Here is a 27,947-nt window from a genome sequence, read left to right as displayed (position 1 = left end):
ACACAATTTGATTGCATACTACTTAATCCCCATGTGATGTAGGCGCATATGGGTATGAATGCAGCTTAGTTGAGCAAAGCAAATTGCAGTAACCAACACCATTGGCACTGAATTCTTCAACCCATAGATTCCTCCAGAAATCGAAAACTTCACGAAAATAAATATACATCTCACTAACATTTACAGTAACCATATCTCATCATTTAGAAGTAATCTAGAGGTGCTGCATAAGTTAGCAAGGGAGCTGTCTCTGAGTTATTTTCTTGAGCTCTCTAACATATCAAAAATTGACTAACATTTCAAGACTCCCAAGCTTTGATTCGAGTTTCCAAAACTATTCCATTACTAGCCAGCCAGGTTTGATCAGGATATCTTGTTTGAAGTTGCGGCCAGTCACCGATGTCGACTCGCCCTGTCGACGGTAGCACTGCATAAGAAAAGAAATGCAAAACAGTTAAGCTCTTAGCACAACCAAGAATACAACAGACTAGACTACTGGTACTTGGAGATTGTTTGGGGAAGCTTTCAAATGCCAGAAATCTTACTCTATGGCTCGTTTAATAATCTAAACGTTTCTGGTTTCTTGTTTCCTCTTATTTAATAAAGAACAATGGAGCTACAAAATGATACAATAACACTTTTACCTGTGTTTTATAGAAGAAACTGAAAAGAAAAACACAAACAAGAAACAAAATTCCTATACAGTTCTGAAAATGTTTATGAAAAAGGATAATCACGAAATAAGAACGGTAACCAAACGCGTCTGTTTCTCAAAGATCGGTGAAAAGAAATGGGAAACCAGATAGGGGAGTAAATAGTTTCACTAATTTGGTCTTATAACATTTATCCAAAGGAGTATGCTCATCAATCCTCTTCCATCCCAGAACCATCAGGGGACGTAGGAAGCGAAATCATTTGGAGTGGTTCTATTGATAAACGTCATAAAAGCATCTGAAACGTGAGCGAGGACTATGCTAATAACATAGCAACCTTTTTCTTAGTGACTAAAACACGAAATACTTGTGATCGTTCTAAATTTATGGGAAATAAATATGATATAAACTTCTAAAGGGTGCAGAAGTGCCATGTTACCAACCTTGTAACAGACAATTGTGTCATCGGGGTACATTGCGAACAATTTAGTTCCGAGGCGTGCATGACAAGAATCACAGAGGCTCTCATCATTGATCTGAACATGCCTTGATCTTTCCTCCAATCTGGCCAACCTCGCCTCAAGGTCTAGAGCACGGGAGGTACTATGTAAAATCTGGAAAAAGTAAGAAGTAGTTAAAGCTTCTGCAGTTAGTCTACTCAGTTAAATCAAATGGGGTTTGACGACGGATACGTAATAGCAGGAGGAGAGGAATGGAAGACTGCTGCTTCAGCCTCCTCTTCGGTGCCTTAATAGCGCAAAACGCTCAACAATGACACCACTAAACAAACTAATTTCACCAGAAATATTTCCCAATAGTTCACACATGTTCACACATTTTCCAAAATCTATACAATCAATGTGCATAGTTGTAGGAACTATCACCAAAAGAGAAACGTTCTTGTTGTCATTTTTTACTTCAGTAAAAGCTGTGGGGAGGGAGAGGAGGAGAAAGAGAATGAGAGAACCTGTCCTTGACGGTGATGATGAACTCGAGCTCTCAACACTTTTAATATTGTTTCTGAAGCAATTTGAAGCGGCATATCTGGCGATAAAGTCTGCACTTGAAACCAAATATTGATAAGAACATAAAGGGGAACAGAAAAAGAAATCTAACGTAGTTTCGGTTTCTTCTCTATGGATTTTCGAAATTATTCTCCTTTCATTTGGAGAGCTTTTCTGTAATTTTCTTTATGTGGATTCCTTAACTGACATTTTTTGTTTTCTTTTTTAAATCAAGGAAGTTGATGTTTATATATGCAGGAATAGGTGCATGCTTGAAGGATGCAGTATTTGATACCTCTAAGACTCGCAAAGGATCCAAAAATTCTCCATGGTTGTGGAGAAGGCGAACAGCAGCTTTAAACATGGGCTCCTTACCATTTTGAGGATCCAAATACATATCCAGTAACCTATAGTTGTCGTGTCGTAAGCACAAATCAATTTTTTAAAAAACGCACTGCGGTCTTAAACGTATCATTGAAAATGAAGTGTTTAAGGCACGTAAAACATAAAGAACAAAGATAAGCAAACAGAGGAAGAAAATTAACTGCATGTAGGCATCTGATCTGCCAATTTCAGCACAGTACTGCTCAGCAGCTTCACTGTCTTCAAGTTTCCTGACATATCAAATAATATTCTGTGAGTAATTGAATATCATGTTCATGTAAATGTATATTTAAAGTGTTGAATAATGCTGCAGGTGTTTGTACATTATAAATTCACATGAGAAGATATTCAAAGTCCAACACATGGCAGCTAACCAGGCAATTTATCTAAGTGAGACAATTATTCCAATGCCCAACGAAACCCAAAATCTACAGCTAAGTTTCTGGATTAGCGATTCATATTTAGCATCTTTTGTAACTTAAGAACTGTTTAGAGTCTCATATGAAACTTACAAGGCTAGAATCCGGAGGACCAACGCCTCTTGCCCTAGTTTCCGGTATAGAATAGCCTGTCCAGTCAAACAGGGAAAAAACGATTAAAAAGAAACACACACCAGTATGTAAATAAATGCCAGCCTGACATGACCTTAAATAAAAGGCAAATCTGGCGTATAACAAAGCTTACTATGTCATCATGCGTAAAGAATTGAGGCACGCAAGTGTAAAAAAGGAATTGATAGAAAACCTCAGATAAAAGATTTGTATAAAGGATAATCAATAAAATAATATCCGAACAACCTTTTCCAACCATAATTCTGATACTTCAATCAAGTCTAGAACCTCTTCTGGATCATACAAATCTGAAGACTGTAAAAAGATCTGTAACCTTTCTCGGATTGGCTGTTCAAACATTGAGTTAATTCTCTGATCAGAAATTTTTTTGTCCGATGATGAATCAAGGTTTTGAGTACTTTCGACTTCAACTGCTGATTTGGCTAATGAGAGAGCATATAGTGAGTGGAAGTGAGGATCACAAGACTCTTTCTCTTCGATCAACCACTGAATATACCTAAAAAGATGTGGATGTCAACCAGAAAAGACCTTTATAAGAAACAAAATACAAAAACTAAAAAAAAAGAATATGCGTGTGTGTGTGCATGTATATGCATATGAATGTATGTATATTTTGATGAGACACAGAGAATATATTTATCAAAAGAGAAGAACCCAGCCTAAAGACATTAGGGATCCCTAAGTCTAATTCAGAGGATTGACAAGGAAAGACCTTCAATCTAAGTGGATGAGTAATCACTGTATATTACAAAACGAATTGTGTAAGGCACCCTAAGAAAAAAAAAATTATTTACAGCTCGAATTGGAGTTTGTTAAGCAGGATTAGGCCTAGTTACCAGGAGAAAGAAAGAAGGAAAAAGGGAAGTAAAATGAAGTCAATTTAAGACGCACCTTTGAAGAATTTCTACCTTCTTGGGATCAATAGCCCTTATTATGTCATCTGAAATATAGGGGAAACGGGTTGCATTAACGTAAATGTATGTTTGGAGGGAGGGGGGAATCAAAGTTACAACGGCGTAGAATAAAGATGATAGAATAGACTTAAAAACAATAATAATATCAAGAGTTGAAGTAAATGAATAGAAAAGCATAAAAATTCAATTATACAAATGAATGACCATTAAAAGAAAGAGTAGTCTCAGCAGGTGGGAAACTGACTTAAGGATGTTCTCTCTCTCTTGGCACTCTCATTCCTACGTCTCTTGGATACAAATCCATTTTGCGTGATGCTCCACCTCTCTTATATTTCAATATGAAAATGAATGAGCTCTTTTCACTTTTAGTTGGGGAGGTTGATTTTTTTTTTGGATACCCTTCACATTCTTTCATTTTTTTTCTCAATGAAAGTATGGCTTCTCATAATATTAATTCAAAAAATAAAAAATGTGGCTGCTTCAACTGGAGTCTGGATAAGGCTAACTGCTCTATCTCCTAAACTTCTTAAGAGGACTTTTGACAGATTTTCCACCCTGATTTATCCAGTCATAGAGTAGGTTTCCTATCTGCTGAAGCTACTAGTTCCCGAGTTCTCGAAGAAAGGTGAAACCTTGAGGGAGCTACTAGAACCTACAAATGCTATATCAAGTATTAAATTGTTCGGTTAAGAGACAATTGAAGAATGGTTCACTTACTAGGGGGGTCAAATGGTGGTATTTAGCCTAAATAAATCTAAGATAGCTGGAACTACATCGAAAAATATCCAATAAAAATGGAAGGAAAAACATGAGTGACTTCAAGTTCGCAAAAATACCTGGTGACAATTGAGATGATCTTTTTTCTGATGTCAAAATCTGAGTAGCAAAATGCTGGTTGATGTCTGCAATCTGATAGAAGCATACAGTTAAGATTAGCAAAATATTGCACCACGCCTCAGAATTCCTAGCAATTTTCAAAGTCCACTCAATAGTAAAGTTGGCATATACCCATCCAAGGTGCTGAAGAACCAATGCTTGATCAGATGACTCCTCGAGAATCTTTGATGCCTCTGCAGCAGCCGTTTCCTTACCAGATATATCTACAACATTGTTATCCAGAGTACCTTCATCCGTAGAGGAGTCCTTCAAAAGGCGAGATGGATAATTTCTTCCCAAGATACGCCAAATAGCAAGAGCCTTTGAGCTCATCCCTTTACTTGCATAAAGGAAAGCAAGTGTACGCAAATGTCCAGAGTCCTCTAATAAAGATTCCAACTCCTCCTGCACCGCCGATTGAAGTTGTCTGTTTTACAGTGCATAGGACCACTAAGGTTCTGCAATTACCACATCCTAACCATATCTATCTTGAGGCCATAATTAAACAAATGAAATGTTCATGGATTAATAAATTAAAATTTTCTAACAGCATTTAGTTTGACGGCAACTTTTCGTTTTTAGAAAGCGAAACAATTTCATTGATGAAAGAAATGGGGAAGAAAAACTCCCAAAATCACCGAGAGGTGCATAACAAAAAGCTTTCCTATTGGAGATTAAGGTAGTAAGACTATAATCATAAACAAGCCATATAATCGTGCATCGGTAAAGAGCATGGAATACAATTAAATCCAAAAAAACCATCAAAATTTAGGGAAGAGCCCCTGGAAATTCTCCCATTTCATTCACACCAAAGAGTCAAGAAAAAAACTAGAAAAAACCACTGTTGAAAGCCAGCCACAACGTTTTCTTCACACCACGGAAAGGATGGTCCACAAAGATGGAAGCAAAAACACCATATATGTTACCAGGTATAGACATTGACTACCCAAAAGCATCCAGCATTACAAACCAGTAACAAGAAGCAAAAGAGAAGTGGGCAAATAGATGGCACAGATGTTCATCGCTAGAAAGGCACATACGTATCAAGAAGGTGAGAGGCAAATATAAGGCGTTCTCCTTTGAAGGCGATCAACGGTGTTGATACTCCCATGACAAAGTTCGCATAAGAAGATTTTAATTTTCTTAGGATAAGCGTCCCTCCAAATCACCGAATAAAGGTTGTGAAGAGATGAGTCTTTAGAATGTATTAAATCCTACATCAATGATCGTACTGTGAAGGATTTAGGAGGGTCCAGAGGCTAAAACCACGAATCATCAATATTCCTTACTTTATTCCTTACTTAAGGAGGGAAAATAAGAGGCTGGCACATCAGCAACTTCATTGTCATTAAGGTTTCGACGAAGACCCAAATTCCAAGCACTAAGTTTGGCATTTCAAATTTATGCAACAGAATCATTTGGCCTAGAAGTTAATCAAAACAAACGTGGATAGCAGTGAGGCCGTATTGGCACTATAGCGGCAGATGGAGCATGTGATTAGTGGTCTTCTTATATCTTCCACAACACTCACCAATGTATCTAAAAAATTTCTCAGAGCGGATAGGAAGAGGGAGGTTTCGAATTGTAATCCAATCTCCATAGGTGCTCATTGTCTAATCACTAGAATAGTTTTGGGGTGTCATGGATAAAACTCAAGCTTAAGTTTACCAAATGAGGTCCATTCAGCATGGGTGCACAGCTGTGAGGCCGTATTGACGCTATAGCAGGCAGATGATGTCTTTATTATCTGGGAAGGGGCTTATGAAGAGTCGATTGACCATATTCTATAAGGAGGCTTTGATGTCGGTCCACGAGTCATGTGAATGGAGGCGTCAGACAATAATTACCTCCTTCCAAAATGATAGGTAAAGGTTGTTGATTAGGTTGAAGGTGTGCCCCAGTTGTGGCTAGGGATTCGTGTTTTCTTGGGGCCTTGATCATGTTAATGGTCAAAAGGAGTAAAAATATAACACAGCATACAGAAAATGTCTTCTTCAATATGACATGCATAACATAATGAGTAAAAATATGGAGGAACACATGTACACATAACTATTGAAAAGTAAACACAATAAAAGAGAACTGCATACCACAACACAACTGTTTGCCGAAGATGCCAGTTCTTCCATCTTATCAATAGAATTTAAAGTTCTATATAGGCACATTAATAGAGTGTCAACTCCCTCTCTAACGGCTGATGTTAATTCTTTTTGGCGGGACGCCTCGAAGTACCTATATTGACAGATAGAGATATTACTTTTCTTAATATATATAGAAAAAGATAGATAAATAAATAAATAAAGAAGAAGCAAAACTTATCACTGACTTTACAAAAAGTAATGGCCACGTTATATTATCTAGAAGTGAACTACAGAAATGAAATACTAAGCTTTTTTTTCTTCATAATTTTTTTACAAGACTAACTTTATATCAATGAAAAGGAGAGAAAAAAACGAGAGGAAACATAAGGCTCTCAACAAAGGCTGCTAACTACAAGTGACAAGAAACCCAATCTCATAATTCCTTCAGAAAGAAGAAAATATCATATGTATACATATGTATGTCGGAATACATGATAAGAAACAAAACGTATCATTGGAAAACAAAGGGAATACTGCCTAAATGGCCAGGGAAAGAGGAAACGCTCTGCCTGGGAGGTTAGAAAAATCTTCTCCAGTCCAGGTTAATCAAAAAGTTGCTCTAATTACTAGAGAGGCATTCCAATTTCAGGCCATATTCTGTACATTTGGCCATAGATCATTAAAACGCTTTTTTTATACGGAAAAACTATGAAAGGATATAAACGGGCATGCGAAAAGCTAGCATTAGCTAATTGCGTAGAAAGATGATGTACATGTCAAGGTGTTATATTTTCACCAGCAACCGTCCATGTTCATGTTCTCTTTTTCCTAGAACCAAATTTGTAATCAAAATAAGACGATACTAGCATTCTGCTAATTGTACTTCCACTGCCCCCTTGATCATGGCCACTGAACCTTCCTTCAAAAGATTTTCAACAGTTCTTGCAGTTTCTCTCTGGTATTCTTAATTAACCCTAGTATAAGCCTAGAATCATATGGAGAAATGCTATGATACCCTATTATCATTCATTGGGCTGAAAAGAAATAGGAAGATCCTTCTTTAAGTTAAACATAGGAATATAGAAAGAAGAAGATTAAATGAGTTGCGAAAACAAACTTTTGACCCAGAAATAGCACAATCCTCATCACATTTTGCTCCAAAAAGAAAGGAACTAAGACAGAAAAAGTCCACACTAATAAAAATATCTAAAAGAGAATCTTAACTAAAAAATCAATAAATAAAATACAAATACCTGACAATATGTTTTACGGCTGACTCCAACAAATCTGACCTACTTGGTGGATTCAAGAGAAAATCCTCATTTACAGCAGTTTCTACTCCTACTTTTTTAAGAAATGTGGCTCTTTGGATGGCAAGCAAGCCATCGTCTATAACATCTTCAAAAGGAGCAGGGGGAGGATGCATTGCCCAATACCGATTTCTGGGAATCTGAGAATTAAAAATTTGAAACACTAAAACTACAATATCGAAACGGTGAATTCTTTTCTAGAGAAAACACACCAATAAATAATTTGAAACTAATTTGAACTCTCAAGTTGTGCATCTAGAAATAAAATGACAACCAAAATTTTTGCCTTTAGAATACAAGGGAACAAAAGAATTAACAGAATCTACAAATTAAATATTTTATGGCATGGATGAATGTTTTGCTTCTTAGAAAAATACATACAAAGAGTAAGCGTTCTCTGACCAGCCGCATGTAAAACTTTATCCCGACCAATGTCGGCATCTTAATTTTTCTCTTTCAAATTCTCTAGTTCCTTTTCAAGTAGCCCAATATAAAAGTTGTGCTGCAGAACTTTTTTCCAATGAGATTTATTTTATTTTTTTAATGTTTTTTGTAAGCAACAATTTCATTGATGTGTAATGAAATTATAAAAGGGGCAGACAGCATCAAGTTATTTAGGCCAATAGATATGATGCAAGGAAACTAATAATTAACATAAAGAGGAAGTACCAGCAGGGACCAACGATTTGGGTCCTTCATCACAAATGGAAATATTTCAGAAGGCTGCATTGTCTCAGATTGCAAAAAGTGATTTACAGCTTCCTCAAATTGCAAGTCAAAAAGCAAGAGAAATCCAATTTGAGCATGAACAAAGTATAGCATATCCTTGGACATTTCACCTGCACACTCTAGGTCCTCAGCCAAAGAGATTGCTTCCTTAAAATTCTTCCTTCTCAGCAAATCTTTAATTTGTTCATCACAAGGCACTTTTTTATAGCACATAACCTATGATTATCAAGCCAAGCAATAAAAGTTAACAGCAACTTTAAATAACAATTTAGAACTAGCTGAGAATCTAGAAACAATTAAATAAGCATCAGTCATGATGCTATATATAGACATATTCTTCCATGCAATGCATTTTCAGTAGGTGTCACAATATATGAAATCAGAAAAGAGAATCACATGCCTCATATATATAAAGTTTCTTATGGATCATAATATTTATATCAGTTCCATCACATGCCTCTCATATATAAAGTTTCTAAAATAAAATTTAATATTATACGAATAACCTTAAAAACCAAACATAGTAATGTCAAAAAAATTTCTAGTGAGAATAGTCAAGGTGTCCACAACTCCTCATGGGCACACACATATCAAAAATAAAAGACTTTTGGGGGAACACATTCTTTTCCATATTTTGTGAGTTATGAGTGGAAAATATCAGAGGTTGTTTGACACTAAATAGAGTGGGAAGAGATAAGAGAACTTATTTTTTAGCTTCAACAAGGTGCTGGGTCAAAACTAGCTTGTGTCTAAACCTCACATTGGATAAATTCCAATTTGAGGGGTTCATTGTCAACTCTTCGAATTTTGAGCTATAATACTTTTGTATTTTTCATTCATAAATGAAAGGTCAATTGCTTTTCCATTTCCCATTTTCTTTCTCTAACTGCTCTTTCGCTTTGGCTTTAAGGGGCCGATCTTCACTACCTTTAGCTAGTCCACTACTTTGTCTAGGCAATCGCTTGCCTTGCTTGCCTCTGTTTTGGTTGGTCGTTCATTCAAGATGGAGAAGAAAATCCTTGGGCTCAACTTTACTAATTGGAACAACAGGAGCATTTTTTAGGAAAAAAAGACTCAACTTTTATTTCCAAAATATGAAAGAATCCAAGGGAACAAAGCCCACAACAAGGAACAACCCTACATAAAAGGACTCCAATCAAGCAAAATAAGACCTACCCAATAATTATAGAAGGAATTCGTCACTGACACCCAAAGGGAAACATTGAATCTTACAAGGGACCAAGCATCAAAAGACTCTCAATCAACCCCTTTGAAGATTCTACTATGCCTCTCCCCCCAAATACATCACAACAAAGCGAATGTCCCGGCTTGCCATAAAAAACTTTATTTCCTCAATACAGAGAAACAACAGGAGCTCTTGTATCTTCAAGGATAAAGAGAACTGCCTGGACAACTTCTTCGATTTTTTATCTTCTTTGGCTCTCACTTGGTGTAAATTTGTAAATATTATACCTACGTTTCCAACTATAAATAGCCTATCTTCGCTGTGCATTTTTTTTTTAATTTCCTTAGGATAGGATAGTTTTTCTCCCTCCTTTTCTAATTTCATCTCATCATTGGAATGCTCACCTAAAGTATATATATACTTTCTCTAATTCTACAAGATCGATCGCACAGCTCAATATTTATCTGCAAATTGATCTGTTTTATGTAAAACAGTTATAACATCTATTGATCTAGTGAATTTCTTACCCTGTGTTGTATCGCAGGCCTTCAAATTGCAAGACAAAATAAAATTTTCTTGGACTTAATAAATGGGCATACCTTGTTAGTCACAGCAACGGCAATAACATCACCACTGCCATCTTCCTCGTCCGCAACAATGCAAGGCTCAATTCCGCTTCCATTAAAAGTAATAGTTTGAATACAACTACCAGTATTCCTATGATACAACTTCAGCTGCCCACTACTTGCAACAACCACATACGAAGATATCTCAGCAACAGAATTTGGGAGGTCATGAAACACGAGACTCCCACCAACGGGTTGACCGTACGCATTAACAGTGATGCCTACTCTATCCATCAATAGTAGCACTTTCCACTCTTTCTGCAACAATTTAAGGCATGGAGGACTCGATAACTCTGGTAATTTGAATATTAAACTATTCGCTCCTGTAACACATGAAACGAGATAATAGCCACTAGCCGTTCCAACGATTATTGAATCATTGAGCCACACCATTGTTGAAACTCCTTCAGTACACTGTAACTCTTTCAAAATTAGAAGGGACTCATTGGCATCACTAATACCTCGCTCGTTTCTACCAGTTCGACGACCTAGAACAACTTCAAATAAAATCAACCTTTTACCAACTAGAGCTGCAAAAACGCAATTACTTTCTTCCTGCGGCCATTCTGACTCCTTGATTTTCAAGCCATTTGTTCGTATTCCACTTCCCAGTCTCTGCAAAAGCCTTTGCCTTGGGCTCCCTAATCCAGAATTACTATCCGCCCTTCCATACAAGCTAGAACACTCAGACTCACTACTCCTAATACGTTTCGTAATCAAAGAAACTCCTTTCAAACCGGTCAACCTCTTTACTGGCACTAAAAGAAGTGAATCAACAATATACAGAAACCCATCGGAACAAAGTACTAAAACCTTATCAATTCCACGAAGAACATTCAAATACACAATTGAGGAAACGCTAACCGCAACACTCCTAACAAGTGAAAACCCCTCCGATGAAGAGACAACTCTAGGAGCAGCATCCAAGCCGGTTGTTTCCGAACCAAGTGCGGTAAAACTTGAAGATTCCGGAGTTGCAGAGAATAAGATAAGTGCCCCAGATTTAGTTCCGGCGAAAATTAGGGTCTGGGAATCAGAGAGAGGGGAGAGGGCGAGAGATCTAATTGAAGTACGAAAATGAGTGGATATATCGAACTCCTCACCGAGTGGTTCAAGAACAGCCCTTTCGGGCTTGGCCATTGAGTGGGAGAGAAGCAAATTGATCCTCCAGAATGCTAGCTCAGAAACGGCATTAATGGAAGATGAAGATGGACAAAGGTAGCTGATCTGAACTGGTTGTTTGATCGGAAGTTGGGGCGTTCTTTCGTTGGTAAATTGGGCAAAATGTCATTTCAACGTTACCAAAGCCCCATTTTCTTTTTCTCCTTTCAATATTCCTTTTCCGTTGGTAAATTATTGGAGTGGTAAATTTTGGAAATTTAAACCATCTAGATAAATAATAAAATCAATCTATAATTAGGGCTATTTTAATTTTTTTTTTTAAATAAAAGTAACCATTAGTTGGTAAAATATCTGTATTTTTCTTTATTTATTTATTTTTAAATATTTGAATTAAGATTTACCATTCAATTTTAATATATTCTAAATAGTTAAAAATTAATTTTTAAGAATAATTGAATAATAAATAATAAAATAATAACTATAAAATTAAATTAAATTAAATATACGTATGTATATATATATATATATAACTGTATCATAAATTAAAAACGTATAATTGTATTGAATAATTTTTGGATTTTTTTTATAGATCATCTTTAACATCTGCCCATTTTGTTAATAGTTAACAAATATATATTCTTAAAAAATTAAAATAATGATAATTAAAATATTAAAAAGTAACAATTAAAAAATATCTGTATATTCGTTTACTTTTAAATATTTAATTAAGATTTTCCATTCAATTTTAATATATTCTAAATAGTTAAAAATCAATTTTTAAGAGTAATTGAATAATAAATAATAAAATAATAACTATGAAATTAAATTAAATTAAATATATATATATATATATATAACTGTATCATAAATTAAAAACGTATATATTTTTTGGATTTTTTTTTTTTTTTGGATTTTTTTGGATTTTTTGATAGATCATCCTTGACAAATATATATTTTTAAGATAAAATAATAATAATTAAAATATTAAAAAAAAGTAAAATTTACTAGACTTAGCCAATATACTTTAAATATTTAATTTGAGTTTTATATTTTTAATAAATCTTAAAATTATTCTTAATTTTTATCTAATTTGTTAAATAATAATAACTTTCATGTAAAACGAATATATTTTCAAAATTTACTGTGAAAAGTCTCATAAATAATAGAGAAATTGAAAAAAAAAATATACAACAAATGATATTTTAACCTAATTAAAATTATGAAAATTTATATATTTGGTACCAAGGTTTAGGATAAGCGCATTTTTTATAGTCTAATAAATAATATATATAAGATTAATGGTAAACTTATAGATTTTTTGTATGAGATTTTACCAAGTTTAACCAAGTTTTTTCGTAAAAAAAATTCAAACTATATTATTTGTTCATCTCGGTTCCAATTCGACAATAAATAAGTTTTATTAATTAAAATATTGTGCCATAAATTTTTTGAATTATTTTGTCACGGTTGTAAATCACAAAGTTAATTTATCATTACAAGAAAAAGAGATAATTTCGTGTGAAATAAGAGTAATACCAAATTTGATACAAAGACAAAGGGATTCGATAAGAAAGTCGTTGCACCATTACCAAATCAGATGTTTGAATGTGAGCTATACTCCGAAGTGGCAACCTTTGCTCAATTTGGGTCAGGTAGATAGTGCAATTATATCTTGAACAAAGATTGTAGGGGTGTACATGGTCCGGGTTGGGTCGGGTTGGGGGATTTTTTTGATCCAACCCAAAAGTTCGGGTTGGTTGGATTGGTAACCCAACCCAACCCAAAATTTTTCACAACCCAACCCGAAAACCCAACCCGGGTTGGGTTGTCAAATTTTTTTTTTTAAGTTTTTTTTATCCACAATCTATAATTAATTCGGATATAATCTTAAATAAAATATATTAAAAGTTCTCCAACAAACATAAATCAATCTATAATTATTGACAAAAAAAAAAAAAAAAAAAAAAATGACGAGCGAAAATAGTAACATATTAACGTAGTTTAATATTGTCATAAAACTAAAGACAACTAAATACAGATAATTTTTAGAATGGGTTAAAGTAACAAAAAGATCATGAAAGGAATAAAGATAATTTTTAGAATGGGTTAAAGTAACAAAAAGATCATGAAAGGAATAAGTTAGTTATAGTTTATTATAATGTGTTTTAAAAAAGTACAATCTTAAATAAAATATATTAAAAGTTCTCAAACAAACCTAAATCAATCTATAATTTAAGATTGGCCCTCGAGTGCAAAGGCAGAAGGGAGTCCTATAAGGCCAACCCTCAATGGCGAATGTCGAACTGATCATAAAAGTACAAAATATCATGTACTTGTACAAACTAATACTATTAGTATTACATGAAATACCTCAAGTGTCATCGACAAAGGATGATTCTTTTATTTAGGAAGAGTGCTATTAGATAATGGGACACTCAATTTAATGGTGACAACTCCATTACGAATTCCTCCCAAATAGGAATGGACAAGCCCGAGATCTGGACATTAACAAACTTGGCAGAGTACTCGTACGTTTTTCTGATGCCTGAATTACCATTCAAGTTTGCGCCCTTGCTTATATCTAAGCCAAGGCCACCCATGTTCTTAGGCCTTTCAAAGCCTACAAAGGTCACCTTGTCAATGATCATCTTCTGGCTCAAAGCAAATCCTCCATTTATGACCTGAGATTTGATAAGTAACTTACTCCCAACTGCTTCACTGTAAAATCTTACCAGACTCCAATTTCCTCCCTCTTCTCCCATTTCCACCACTTCTCCATCATCCAAGAACACCTCTCCAGAGCTGCTCTGACCATTGCTGACGACTACCAAAAGCTTGAACGCGGTCTTTCGAGCTGCTTGTGTTGTCGTCGCCTCTCCGTGTAACGCCAATATGTTTCCTTCCCTGACGTGCACGTTTATATGATCAGCAGGTGCGTCTAGAGTGATTTGCTGCCCTGACTTTATAGCCACTGACTCAGAATAGTTAAAGAGGCTAAACCAGTTTCCTGCAGGAAAATATGCATCAACAGAAATAGCTCCCTCCTTCAGAACTGGAGAAATCAATACACCTGCTCCAAGTAGAAACTGGGAGTTGATTTCATAGGTCCTGATATCCTGAGGGAATGAGAAGAAGAGAGGGCGTGCAATTGGTGTCCCCTTTTTGTGTGCCTCATACATCAACGTGTAGATGTAAGGAAGTAAGCTATAGCGAAGTGCAAGCACCTTCCTGGCTGATGCAGCAACTGTATCCCAAAGATAAAGCTCTTGACGAATGGATCCTTTGTCAGAATGATCTCTAGCAAATGGGTAAAATGCACCTAACTGCAAAAGTTAAACAAGTTTTTGTTGAGGATTGTTGGGAGGGAGTCCCACGTTAGCTAATTTAGGGAATGATCATGAGTTTATAACTAAGTAACACAATCTCCGTTGGTATGAGACCTTTTGGGGAAGCCCAAAACAAAGCATTGAGAGCTTATGCTCAAAGTGGACAATATCATACCATTATGGAGAGTCGTGATTCCTAACATGGTATCAGAGTCATGCCCTTAACTTAGCCATATGCCAATAAAATCTTCAAATGTCAAACAAAGAAATTGTGAGCCTCGAAAGTGTACTCAAAAGTGACTCAAGTGTCGAACAAAGGGTGTACTTTGTTCGAGAACTCCAAAGAAAGAGTCAAGCCTCGATTAAGGAGAGGTTGTTCGAGGGCTCCATAGGCCTCGGGGGAGGCTCTATAGTGTACTTTGTTCGAGGGGAGGATTGTTGAAGATTGTTGGGAGGGAACCCCACATTAGCTAATTTAGGGAATAATCATGGGTCTATAACTAAGGAACACAATCTCCGTTGGTATGAGGCCCTTTGGGGAAGCCTAAAGCAAAGCCACGAGAGCCTATGCTCAAAGTGGCCAATATCATACCACTGTGGAGATTCATGATTCCTAAGAGTTTTGATTCCAGTGAATTGTATAGAGAACTTCGCACCTGAATCCAACGTCGGCAAAGCTCTTCCGTCGTATCTCCAGAAAATCCACATATGTCAGCACCAACCATTGGAATTCCAAAGAGTCCAAAGTTCAAAATGGATGGAATAGTGTAACCTAAATCATTCCAAGTCGCAGCATTATCTCCAGTCCAATGTGCTGTGTACTTCCCAGAGCCTACAAAAGTTGATCTTGACAGAACAAATGGTCTTTTGCCCGTTACTTTTACTAATGAGGCATGAGTAGCCTTTGACTCCAAGAAACCATATAAGTTATGAGTATTATACTCTGTCAAGTTACCAAAATGAAGACTTGATGCTGGCACAGTCCTATTGTTAATTGGACGTTGGACTCCAGCATTGTTAATCTTGTAAGGAGGGTTATCAAGATTAGAAAATGAGCTGGTTGAAGATGTTATAAAATTTGATATCTCATTCATATCAATCCAAAGACCATCAAACGGAACAATATCTCGAAATAATTTAATCTCATCACCCCAGAAAATCTCACCGTTTGGATGAAGAAAATCAGGGAAGTAAACAGGTCCAGGCCAAACCTCACCCAAGTATGGAACCCCGTCATATTTTATAAAGATATCAGCTTCTATCCCTCGGATGTATGTTCCATATGTCTTGTTTGTACTAATACCTGCAGAACATAAACAGTATAAGAAAATACATGAACATAAACAATAAATGAAAACGATTGCACTGCTAAAAACACACCGGGATCCAAGATGAGCACATATTTTTGTCCATTTTGATGAAGATTATCAACAAAGTTCTTCATTTTCTCCACGGGAAAATTGATGGGATCAAAAGTGAAGTCCTTATACCCATCCATGTAATCAATGTCTGTCCACATAACTTCAAGAGGTATGCCGGCTTTGGCATAACGAGCAACTACAGTCTCAATATCAGAAACATTCTTGTAGCCATAACGACATTGGTGAAAACCTTCAGACAAGAACGATTTGTTAATTACTTGTTACTGTAATATTGCATTAGAGTTCAAATGAATAGAACGTGCTTTCTTTTTCATAAAGTGATTGCACATATCCCCAAGAACATGAACATGGTGCTTGAATTCTCAAAAATAAAGTGATTATAACAAGCAACTGGCTAGTATCAGCTCACTTAGGTCTGAATTCGCTATAACAAGAGCATGAACATGAACATGAACATGGACATGGTGTTTGAATTCTCAAACAATAAAGTGATTATAACAAGCAACTGGCTAGTATCAGCTCACTTAGATCTGAATTCGCTATAACAAGAGCATGAACATGAACATAGACATGGTGTTTGAATTCTCAAAAATAAAGTGATCATACAAGCAACTGGCTAGTATCAGCTCACTTAGGTCTGAATTCGCTATAACAAGAGCATGAACATGAACATGAACATGGACATGGTGTTTGAATTCTAAAAAATAAAGGGATTATAACAAGCAATTGGCTAGTATCAGCTCACTTAGGTCTGAATTCACTATAAGAATCAATATTGAGAAATATCTTCTCTTATCGCTTTCATATAGGAAAGACTCGATTAAAGAACAGAAAGTCAATTGTAGAAATGTCAGTTTCTATTCAAATTCATTGGCTCTTTAAAAGCCACAGGATCAAATCATTGACCTGATGTTGCAAAAACTAGAGGAAAGAAAGTGAACAAATCACCAATCCTTGAAATCTTCCTTGAACTTATCGGTTTGATACACAAATTCAAAAGAACCATGCAATTGCAAACACTAACTGTTGCTGTAGATGAAATCTCAAAATAATCTCACAGACATAAATATCGAGACAATAGGAAGACTTACCAAACGACCAATAAGGCACGGGTGCAGGCCGCCCAATAAGCTCCGTATACTGATCTATCACTGATATCGGTGACGGACCCGCAAAGAAGTATAAATCAATGATTCCACCAATAGCCTTGTAGCTAATCCTATCTCCAGTGTATATAATATCCATACCATTACTATTCAGTAACAGAACTCCATGCGTCGTCCCTGCCGCAACTTTACCATCGCGAGACGGCGACCGGACGTCAATGTAGAAGGGATGAGCACCGTAGAGGTTCACGTCAGTATTAACACTACCGATATCGGCGTTCCAAAGCGTCAAAGTTTTACTTTTATCCGGCACGAGCTTGAACGACTTCCTGGTTTGCTCGCCAATGCCAAACAAAGACGATCTGTCCTTGGGAAGCGAAGAGGATAGTTGAATGTATTGGTCCTTGAAGACAAGAAAAGTCTCCGAATCGGAGAAATTAGGCGATGTGTCGAAGAGGACATCGCCAGATGATCGCCGGTGCACGGAAAAGCCGAACGGTGCGGTGTCGTGGAGGCTGAAAATGAGATCGGAAGCCGGATCGGAAATGACAGAGGTTTCCGGTGAGCCGACGTCTCTTTCCGGCAGCGAGCGGATACGGGAGTTCGATCGACGGGGAATTATCTCGTCCGGTATTTCCCATCGTTCCCGATTTGTGTCTGTTATTCGCACTCTCAGCCGATCTTTGGTTTCAAAACTGCAATAACATATTTTATTTATTTATTTTACAATTAATTATTTTTTCCCTTAAACCAAACAAAATAAAATAAAATAAAAATAAATAATAATAATAATAATAATTAAAAATAATTCTTATTTCTAAAATTATATATAAAATATTAAAAATATTTAAATATGTATTTATGAAATAAAAAATAAAAAATGTAGATACATTTTTGAAAATATTAAATATAAATTTGAAAGTTTAAATATTAAAAAATCATATTTAAAATTAATGAAAAATTATATATATTTTTAAATAATTTTATAAAAGTGCTGAGAATATTTTATATTTATAAATAAATAAAAGAAGCAGAAGAAATTCACCTGGCTTGGATGCTAAGTCTCTCAACGTCAGGTCCGTAGACGGACGATTTTTCGATCAGGTCAAGATCGGCGGTCAACGACTTTCCGGTAGGGTCAACACGCCCCGATCTAACTCGGTATCCATATCCGACGGCCGAGTTTTCTCTCTGCTCGCCGGCGGCGAACGGGAGAGATGCAGTTAGACGAAAGAAGCAACTGAAAAGGAAGAGTACGACGGCGGAGAGTAAACGACGGCGACGGAGAAAAGCTTGGAGAGATTTGGAACCAGTCGCCATTGTTGTCGAGCTGTAAGGGTGAGTTCTTCTTCTTATCTTCTTGCAAAAAATGTCACTATCCATTGTTGACAAATACGTTTTAGCTTCTTATTTCATTCCTTCTTTTAATTTTTTTCCCCTCTTTTTTATTTATTTATTAGGGAACGTTGTGTTTTATTTAGCCAATGATAGCTTCGAAAGGTTATCGGGTTAAAATTTACTTAACTTTATCGTTCATTTTTTCAAAATTAGCTATAAAAATCTGTTAAATTATTCTACGAATGGTTATAGATCGACACATCAAGTTAGGTTTAGCAACCGCGTAACCGGAGTCTAAAAGTTGAAACATGACAGTACTATCCTACAGACGAAAATGCGGAAAACTATCTAATAATGACTTGCTTTCCATGGCCTTCTCACCCGAGCACATGAATCGTGCATGAATCCTTTACTTTTACTTGAAAAAGGTTAAACATAAGATGAGTGTTTATCTCACGGTTGGGATCGGAAAATGTATTTATATGAAATATGCATTATGATGGGTTGACCTTATCGGTGGACCTCATATTTATTAGATGTTTTTTAGGCTCTATTTTTTTTTTTTCCTGGATAGGGTTGGATGTATAGTATTTCTCGACACACGGTTCACTCACGTGCGCATGAACTCACTAGACGGGCTCGTTAACGTAAGCCCTAGGCCTACTTTATTTTATTTGGAGTCGTTTTGTCAGGTGTTTGGTATGAAGGACGCGAAAGGTACATGAATAAATCGAGACCATATCTGAATAAAAGTGATTCTAAAGATATAATGATTGAAATTAGTAATACCAAGAAGGGCAGTGCATCTTGTTTTTAGATGACTCAATCATAAGAACTCCAAAAAGTTATACGTATTTAGCTTAGAACAATTTTATATTAAGTGATCTCCTAGAAATTTTCTTAATAAGTGTGTGAGCGAGGATAAATCAGATTAAACTGATCCGTTCGGTCTGTGGGCATAGTCTTTACTCTTAGGTGTTGAATTTGAATACTAAATCTTAAATATAATGTGCTACAGGATGTGTATGTCTTCTTATGATTTTTCCCGTTTTTTGTGCTACTTTGCTCTTAACTGCGCAAGAATATGAATAAAAGACGTGTGTGTGTGCATCCACTCGAAAACACCAGCCTATAGGATGGTATTGCCTCAGTAACAAGTTTGTGAGGACAGCTAAATAAAAGGAGAAAGATGTCTCGTCCCTTCTTTATGCACATTCATATAAATAGCTAGACACAAAGGTGTACAATATGTGTGGTGATGTTTGATGCCTCTTTATAGACCTCGGTTCTTTATAGACACAAAGGAATGTTAGCGACTTCATTTATTATCGAATGAGGGTGTCCCAATGTCGCTGTTGTTAATGATTGAATGTAGATTAAAAAATTTACACGTCCTTCTTAAGTGTTCGATACAAATTCAAGATACTTTTATCGGTTCTTTCATACATCCCAAAGTTTAAAACTATCAGTCACATTGTAACAGTATTTTTAAATATTTAGTTTTTGTGTTTGTGCATGTAGCGCTTAGTTTTTGTGTTTGTGCATGTAGCGCTTTTCTTTCTTCCCGAGCTGCTATCTCTTCTTTGCTCATGGTAACTTATGAAAAAAAAAAAAAAAAAAAAAACTTTTGGTCAAACGATTTTGAAGTCATTTCCACGGTAATCTAAACGTATGTTTGGGAGTGTTATAATTACTTTTTTTTCATATTTAAAGTCACTCTAGAACACGTTAATCATTCAAAATCGTTTTAATATACAGTTTTACATATTTATGTGCGGTTTACATACCATCAAAATTTATTCTAAAGAATTAAACGTGGATTTTATAGCAATTTTAATATATTGTTTCAAAATTATGGTAAAGCTCTTAGCTTTGATAATTTGACTTTAGGAGTACAGTTAATAATCTCATTTAGCCAAACAAGTTTCTTAATGAATCATAAACTCCACGTGGGTTCAAATCCTAAAGGAAAAATATTTTTTCCAAAAAATTGGATAAAATGTCATTCATCAACAGATGATCAATTGGCGTCAGAAAACAAATAATTCAGAAAAGAAGCAAAAGTAGAAGAAGAAAAGTGTTAAAAAGACAATAAATCCACCACCTATGATATATACTATCTACTTCCGATTTTGGGTTTCATCCAAAAAAAAAGGTCTCATACGAACAAATATATTATCCCATACTTATATACTCATGACCACAATCTCGTCCTTTCTTAACAAATGTGAGACTTAAGTCGCATTACAACAAGAAACTCTATCTCAAACTCGTTGTAGATCCAACCATTAAATTTTAGTTCCAACAAACCGAGATTTGAAAGAGGAGGAAAAAGGTGATGGGTTAGGTGTAATGTGGTAAGGAAATAGGCAAGGTAGATACAATGGTTGTACTAAGCAGACCACCAAAAAGCATCACATTAGGAATAAACAAGGCAGTAGCAGTCATACCATCCAAAGAAATAACTCGTTTACTTCTCAAACTCAACAAAGTTCAGCTAAATCTGAGTGGTTATAAGTACCTCTATGAGTAAGAAACAGATCCAAGACGCTGAATTTGGTTGTTTGTCCATTATCCATGGCTTCTTTACAGACCGAAGCAGCAGCAAAAGCAGAGGTTGGTGAGTACAACCATCTTGCAGTGGCATCGCCGCCAACGAGGAAGTGGCGATGGGGGTTTGTTTTGGTCAGATTGGTGGCTTCTTTTGCCACTGTCTCAGCAACCCTTGTGATGGCTCTTAATAAGGAGTCCAAATCTGTTGTTGTTGCCACCGTTGGAACTGCTCCACTTACTGCCACTATATCTGCGAGGTTTCAGCACACTCCTGCGTTTATGTAAGCTTCTTAAATTGTGCCTCTGTTTTGTTTTTCTTCTATGATTTTTGTGGTTCTACCCCTTTTTAACAATTTCTAGAATTAATAACCAAATCATGTCGTGTGTGACCAGACTCTATATGGTAAAAGTAGAATCGTGAAGCTATCAGTAAAGCAAATCTAATGAAGCAACAACTAGTATCATAGAAAAGCGGTCAAGTTGCTAGGGTAGCTAAAGTAATGATAAAACCCGTTAACAGAATGAGTTCCATGATAAAACCCATCTATCGTTTTCCTATTTCTAGTAAAAATTCAAAAAAGAATCCATTTATAATCGTCTGTGAATTGAATTAATGGATCTTTTAATTCGAAGCACCAATAAAATACATGAAGCTTAGAAAAAATTTGGAGCTCAACAAACTTACTAACCCCTCTCACCTATTTTCTATTCACTTTTGCGACTCTTGCTTCTCTCATGATTATTGATGTTTTTTAGATGATGAATGTGGTAAAGTTTAGGTTTTAAAGTTTAGGTTTTAAAGTTAAGTATATAATAATTTAATTATGGTATCTTTTTTTGAAATAATTCAGGATTGGGGATAATTTAATTCTTGTAATCTAAAATTTATAACAGTATAGTCCATATTTGTTCATATTGTGAAAATTTCATTTTAAGGTAAAGTATTTGATCTTTCATGAATAACCATTTATTCTTAGTACAAAATACATCATTAGACACTTTTTTGCATCATTAGACACTTTTTTGCAAATTAAAAAACTATTATTTTTAGTAGTAATTAATAGTCTAATTTTATCCAATTTTTCAAAAGGCTAAAGTATAAATCCCACCCAATTAAGAAAATAATATAAATAAGTTAAATTAATAAAAATATATTTAAACTTTGTAGGAGTAAAAAAAAAAAAAAGTCTAAAAAAATATATATCTATAAACTTTTAAAACAATTCATAAAAAAAAAATAAAAAAAAAAAAATCTTTAACATTTAAAAAAATTTAAAAATATATTTATAGTTGTAATATTTTGTTTTAAAAATACTCTTTTTAACTTTAAAGGTTTAAAAAATACAATTAATTTTTTAAATATTTCATTAATACTCTAAACCTCTTTTTAAAAACTTTCATGGATAATCTAAGAGGTATCAATAGACAGTTTTTATCAGATAGTCTAAGAGGTATCAATAGACAGTTTTTATCAGATAGTCTAAGAGGTATCAATAGACAGTTTTTATCAGATAGTCTAAGAGGTGTCGTTTTTATCAGATAGTCTAAGAGGTGTCTATCGACAGTTTTTATCAGATAATCTAAGAGGTGTCTATCGACAGTTTTTATCAGATAAACTAAGAGGTGTCTATCGACAGTTTTTATCAGATAAACTAAGAGGTGTCTATCGACAGTTTTTATCAGATAAACTAAGAGGTGTCTATCGACAGTTTTTATCAGATAATCTAAGAGGTGTCTATCGACAGTTTTTATCAGATAATCTAAGAGGTGTCTATAGCCAGTTTTTATCAGATAATCTAAGAGATGTCTATAGACAGTTTTTATCGGATATCTAAGAGATGTCTATAGACAATTTTTATAAGATAATCTTAAGAGATGTCTATAAACAGTTTTTATCGCATAATCTTAAGAGATGTCTATGGACGGTTTTTATCACATAATCTTAAGAGATGTCTATAGACAGTTTTTCGGATGATAATAATTTTTTAAAGTTTTTTTTATAAAAATAAAAGAGGTTAATGCTTATAAACTTTTTATAAAAAAAAGTTGAAGGTAGACTATTTTTAAATAAAATAGTAACTATTTTCATTGGGACCCTTAAGAACAAAATTTTATGGTATTGTTATTAATTTAGTCATTTAACTAAAACACATTTCCATAATAATACCTTTGGACAAATAAAAGCTTATGAAATTTAATGAATAGACTAAATTTGCTATTTAACTAATATTTAATTAACGATAAATACGATTTAGCAAAAATCAATATTAATTCTATGAAGAAAATAATAATAAAAGTAATTTATATACATAAAATGAGAGTGTACGTACTTGTTGCAGATTCTTCGTCGTAGCGAATGGAGTGGCCACTCTACACAACTGGTTGATCATAGCCCTAGACATCTTCGGACCCGATTACCGCTTCCATGGCTTCCGTCTTCCCATTATCGCCATTCTAGACATGGTAAATACATCTTCATACCTAATCCCCATCCCAATTTCAAAATTCCTATATCTACAATACCAATAACATTTTAACTCACCGATCTATCAAAATGGCGGCAGACGACGGTGGCTCTTGCATCGGCAGGCGACGGCGCAGCGACTTTCATGGCGGCGCTTGGAAAGAACGGAAATAAGCACGCTAGATGGAACAAGATCTGCGACAAATTCTCCGCCTACTGCGACCATGGCGCCGGTGCGCTCATCGCCTCTTTCGTTGGCCTCTGTCTTCTTCTTCTCATCAGCGCCATCTCCATTATCAAGCTGCTACACAAACCGAGACCTTCCATCGCTTCGCCATAGCCGATCTGCTTCAAAACACAGCGTTTCGCTGCATTCGCCCTTCCGTCGCCATCTCCATTACTATTGTTGCGTTTGGTTGGTTTAATTTCATTTCTTTCAGTCGGAACTCCCGTGTGCCAAAAAATATCAAATTGTTGGGCCGTGGTTTATTTATTGGGCTTTTGTGTTTCCAGGCCCAATATCAAATTATTGGGCTGAGGTTTATTTCTTGGGCTTTTGTGCTTTCAGGCCCAATATATATTTTATGGGGAAAAAATTGTGTATTTTCCTTTTCGGGCTTTTGTGCTCTCGGAGTGGGAGAATTTCGTGTTTATTGTTGCCCGGGTTGAGGAGTAAAGTTCTCGAGAGGGAGGATTCTGTGTTTATTGCTGTGCTGGTTGAGGGAATAAAGTTCTCATAAATGACGTCGGTTTAGGAGATCAGAGAGGGAGGATTCCGAGTTTATTATTGCGCCGTTTGAGGGAGTAAAGTTCTCAGAATTAAATTACTGATTTAGGAGATCGGGGAGGGAGGATTTCGTGTTTATTGCTGCGCCAGTTGAGGGAGTAAAGTTCCCAGAAAATGACGTTGATTTAGGAGATCAGAGAGTGAGGATTTCGTGTTCATTGTTGCGCGGGTTGAGGGAGTAACGTTCTAAAAAAATGACGTCTTCTGATTTTTCCTCAACTACCTTCTATCTCGAGGTTACTTTACTTCTATTGACCTGTCATAAAATATGGTAACGTTTCTTCTCTAATTACATTGCTCTGTTCTATTTCGTTTCAAATTTGTATATATTTTCTACCCGTGGTACCTTTAAATCAACGACATAAATCGATCTTTTCGAGTTCATTAGGATCTAAAGCTAAAATTTTGTTAGTTTAAATAACATATTTTAATTTTAATTTTACCCTTTATCTAAAAAAAGTATCTTAAAATTAAAAAAAAAAAACAAAAAATAAATAAAATGGGTGGGCCGAGGTTTATTTATTGGGCTTTTGTGTTTCCAGGCCCAATATCGATTTATTGGGCTGATGCTTATTTCTTGGGCTTTTGTATTTTCAGGCCCAATATATATTTTATGGGGAAAAAAAAATTGATTTTCCTCGAACTTTTTAGGTACAGATAGTGATTAATTTTTATTTTCGTTTACTCAAAACTTGTATAGTTGGTAGATAGCTAAATAAGGAAGCTAAGGACAAATACTCGCCTAATGCACGTGTACAACGACCATGAATTAAACTACTGATTTTGGAGATCAGGGAGGGAGGATCTCATGTTTGTTGTTGAGCTGGTTGAGGGAGTAAAGTTCTCACGAATGACGTCGATTTAAGAAGTTGGGGAGGGAGGATTCCGTGTTTATTGCTGTGCTGGTTGAGGGTGTAAAGTTATCACAAATGACGTCGGCTTAGGACATCAGGGAGGGAGGATTTCGTGTTTATTGTGTGCGCGAGTTGAGGGAGGTTTAGGAGATTAGGGAGGGAGGATTTCGTGTTTATTGTTGCGCGGGTTAAGGGAGTAAAGTTCTCACAAATGATGTCGGTTTAGGAGATCAGGGAGGGAGGGAGGATTTCGTGTTTATTATTGCATGGTTTGAGGGAGTAAGGTTCTCAGTATTAAGCTACTGGTTTAGGAGGGAGGGTTTCGTGTTTACTGTGTGCGCGAGTTGAGTGAGTAAAGTTCTCACAAATGACGTCGGTTTAGGAGATAAGGGAGGGAGGATTCCGTGTTTATTATTGCGTGGTTTGAGGGAATAAAGTTCTCAGTATTAAACTACTGGTTTAGGAGGGAGGGTTTCGTGTTTACTGTGTGCGCGAGTTAAGAGAGAAAAGTTCTAACAAATGACGTCGGTTTAGGAGATCAGGGAGGGAGGATTCGTGTTTACTGTGTGCGCGAGTTGAGAGAGTAAAGTTCTGACAAATGACGTCGGTTTAGGAGATAAGGGAGGGGAGGATTCCGTGTTTATTTTTGCGCAAGTTGAGGGAATAAAGTTCTCATAAATGGCGTTTTCCGATTTTTCCTCAACTACCTTCTATCTCGAGGTTACTTTTCTCCTATTGACTTGTCGTCAAATATGGTAGTGTTTCTTTTCAAATCGCATTACCTTTTTTTGTTTTATTTTGTTTCGAACTTGTAATTTTTTTTTACCGTTAGAACATAAATCACTCATTTTGTGCTCATTAGAATATGAACCCACAAATATTATACAATTCCGTTAGCTTTAATAACGCATTTGAGTTTATTCATATATTTAAAAAATTAAATTGACAGTGCTGTCACGCTAATTTCAACGACAGTAAAATCAAAATATACATACTTATCCGTTCATATTTAAGATTGACCCTATATAATTATAGGTATAATTAGGAATATATGCAATTTATTCTTTGCAAATGTCAACAAAAATCTACCATTTCAAATATAATCATTTTTTTTTACTTTTTTTTCTTTTCATATAACATGTATATCGAGAGGGTATTTTTGAAATAAAATATTAATTATTTTTATCTCAAATGAACCATTTTTTAATTTTTTTTTTAAAGTTTAAGGGTATTATTAAAAATGTAGAGGTATTTAAAGTTTAAAAATATTTTTATTAATTGAAGCGGGCAAAATAATAAATTAATAAAATTAAAACCATATCAATTTGAAAATAACTTTAAAAATACCTACTCAACGTGACAAATTAATAATTATATCAATAACATATATAACAATTTTATTTTATTTAATTTAAAATCAATTCAAAATTATTTTAATAAGAAAATACTAAAATAGTTAGAAAAATTATTACATATATAATTATTATTTTATTTAAGGTTTCTACAATGTAAGTTTATCCTAAATTGTTAAGAATAATTGAAAAATATTTTAATAAATTAATTTTTTACTTTTAAAAAATAGGGACTAAATTAAAAAAAAAATACATAAAAAATAAAAAAAAAATATGTATATATAACTATATGGTAAGCAAAAATATATATTTTAAAATTAATTTAGTTTCACGAGAATTCATGGACCACCCAACCTGAACCGTACAAGTTCGATAGGGTTGATCGAGTTTTTTAGGTCATCGAATTTGACCACCCTACTTATTAAAATGAAAATAAAGAGGTCCAAGCTCGATTACACCATGATTTCATGAAATATACATCAACATAGAAATAATCTTTAAAATTTTTAGGATTATTTGTAATGACCCATGTTCGAGATTCAAATAAGGACTCGGATACCCCTCTTTCTTATGAATGAAGTTTCTATGATTGAGCCACCGAGAAAAAATGTGCACCTTATTGATACATATAGTAACTTTCATTTCATTTAAGCTTGACCACTTTGATTCGAATCGGTATCAGTTTATTCATGTATCCGGGTTCACAGTATTAGAAAATCTATTAATTATAAATTATTCTCGCTCGAAATTTAATTTTTTTTAAAAAAAATATTTAAGAGAAAACTTGGTCTCCACGATGGTAAACGATGGATTTCAACCATTTAGGTCAAAGTCAAAATTTTCAAAATTTTCATAACAAAACAAAATTAAAGTTGATAATTAAAAAAAATCAATTTTCAATTTTGATAAAAAAAAAATAAATAAATAAAAATAAATAAATTTAAAATTAAATTTAAACATTAATTTTATTTAACAATAACATAAATCCATAATTTTCAACCTAGCTTCTATTTATTCTCTAAATATTAAATTTTGTAATTATATTAGAATTTAATGTGGAAAAGATCTTTATTATTAATTTATTATATTAATTATTACTCACGTACTATGACGGGACAATTAAATAAGTTAAATCGACTAATTTTTAATCGTAGAATTCAATTTTTTAACTCTATAATGGTTAAAATAGCTTTGATAAACACAAAATTAAAAATTTAATTAAAAAATTTAATATAAGGGGTAAATATGTACATAATTTCTATAAAATTTATATAATTTAAAATAAAATTAAGGGTGGGATGGTAATTTTGTTTTTAATTTTATATTTT

At 34.6% G+C, this 27,947-nt stretch overlaps 3 protein-coding genes and 1 long non-coding RNA gene across 5 annotated transcripts; 1 reads left to right on the top strand and 3 right to left on the bottom strand.

Moving 5' to 3' along the window:
- Positions 1-148: 148 nt before the first annotated feature.
- On the bottom strand, positions 149-11,665 carry LOC111782898 (Vacuolar sorting protein 39). 2 transcript variants are annotated; one of them, XM_023663735.2, is made up of 14 exons: positions 10,309-11,662; positions 8,464-8,739; positions 7,738-7,934; positions 6,494-6,635; positions 4,536-4,808; positions 4,364-4,436; positions 3,505-3,553; positions 2,839-3,109; positions 2,554-2,609; positions 2,203-2,271; positions 1,953-2,064; positions 1,621-1,710; positions 1,097-1,267; positions 149-427 (listed from the first exon to the last, which is right to left on the bottom strand). In XM_023663735.2, the coding sequence occupies exons 1-14, from the start codon at positions 11,473-11,475 to the stop codon at positions 335-337; spliced, it is 3,039 nt and encodes a 1,012-aa protein (XP_023519503.2). In that variant the 5' UTR covers positions 11,476-11,662; the 3' UTR covers positions 149-334. The 2 variants fall into 2 exon arrangements, with proteins under 2 accessions (XP_023519503.2, XP_086976780.1); XM_087120654.1 differs by lacking the exons at positions 149-427; positions 1,953-2,064 and having other exon boundaries at positions 1,128-1,267; positions 10,309-11,665.
- Positions 11,666-13,618: 1,953 nt separating this feature from the next.
- On the bottom strand, positions 13,619-18,606 carry LOC111783419 (Glycosyl hydrolases family 31 protein). The gene is made up of 5 exons (XM_023664342.2): positions 18,317-18,606; positions 17,257-17,966; positions 16,164-16,394; positions 15,440-16,086; positions 13,619-14,780 (listed from the first exon to the last, which is right to left on the bottom strand). Exons 1-5 carry the CDS (start codon positions 18,589-18,591, stop codon positions 13,893-13,895), a joined length of 2,751 nt encoding a protein of 916 aa, XP_023520110.2. The 5' UTR covers positions 18,592-18,606; the 3' UTR covers positions 13,619-13,892.
- Positions 18,607-20,767: 2,161 nt separating this feature from the next.
- Positions 20,768-23,845, bottom strand: LOC111782643 (uncharacterized). Its single transcript, XR_002813167.2, has 3 exons — positions 23,705-23,845; positions 23,493-23,616; positions 20,768-21,433 (listed from the first exon to the last, which is right to left on the bottom strand). It is a non-coding gene; the product is annotated as an uncharacterized LOC111782643 (long non-coding RNA).
- LOC111782642 (CASP-like protein 1B2) lies at positions 21,187-24,239 on the top strand. The gene is made up of 3 exons (XM_023663426.2): positions 21,187-21,443; positions 23,502-23,625; positions 23,727-24,239. The coding sequence occupies exons 1-3, from the start codon at positions 21,187-21,189 to the stop codon at positions 23,964-23,966; spliced, it is 621 nt and encodes a 206-aa protein (XP_023519194.2). The 3' UTR covers positions 23,967-24,239.
- The last annotated feature ends 3,708 nt before the right edge of the window (positions 24,240-27,947 follow it).

The sequence above is a fragment of the Cucurbita pepo genome, chromosome 20 (genome assembly GCF_057944985.1).
Source record: "Cucurbita pepo subsp. pepo isolate OVF chromosome 20, ASM5794498v1, whole genome shotgun sequence".
Classification (NCBI taxonomy): domain Eukaryota; kingdom Viridiplantae; phylum Streptophyta; class Magnoliopsida; order Cucurbitales; family Cucurbitaceae; genus Cucurbita; species Cucurbita pepo.
The sequence above is the reverse complement of the archived record's forward strand: the minus strand, read 5'-3'. Positions and strand labels throughout refer to the sequence as shown.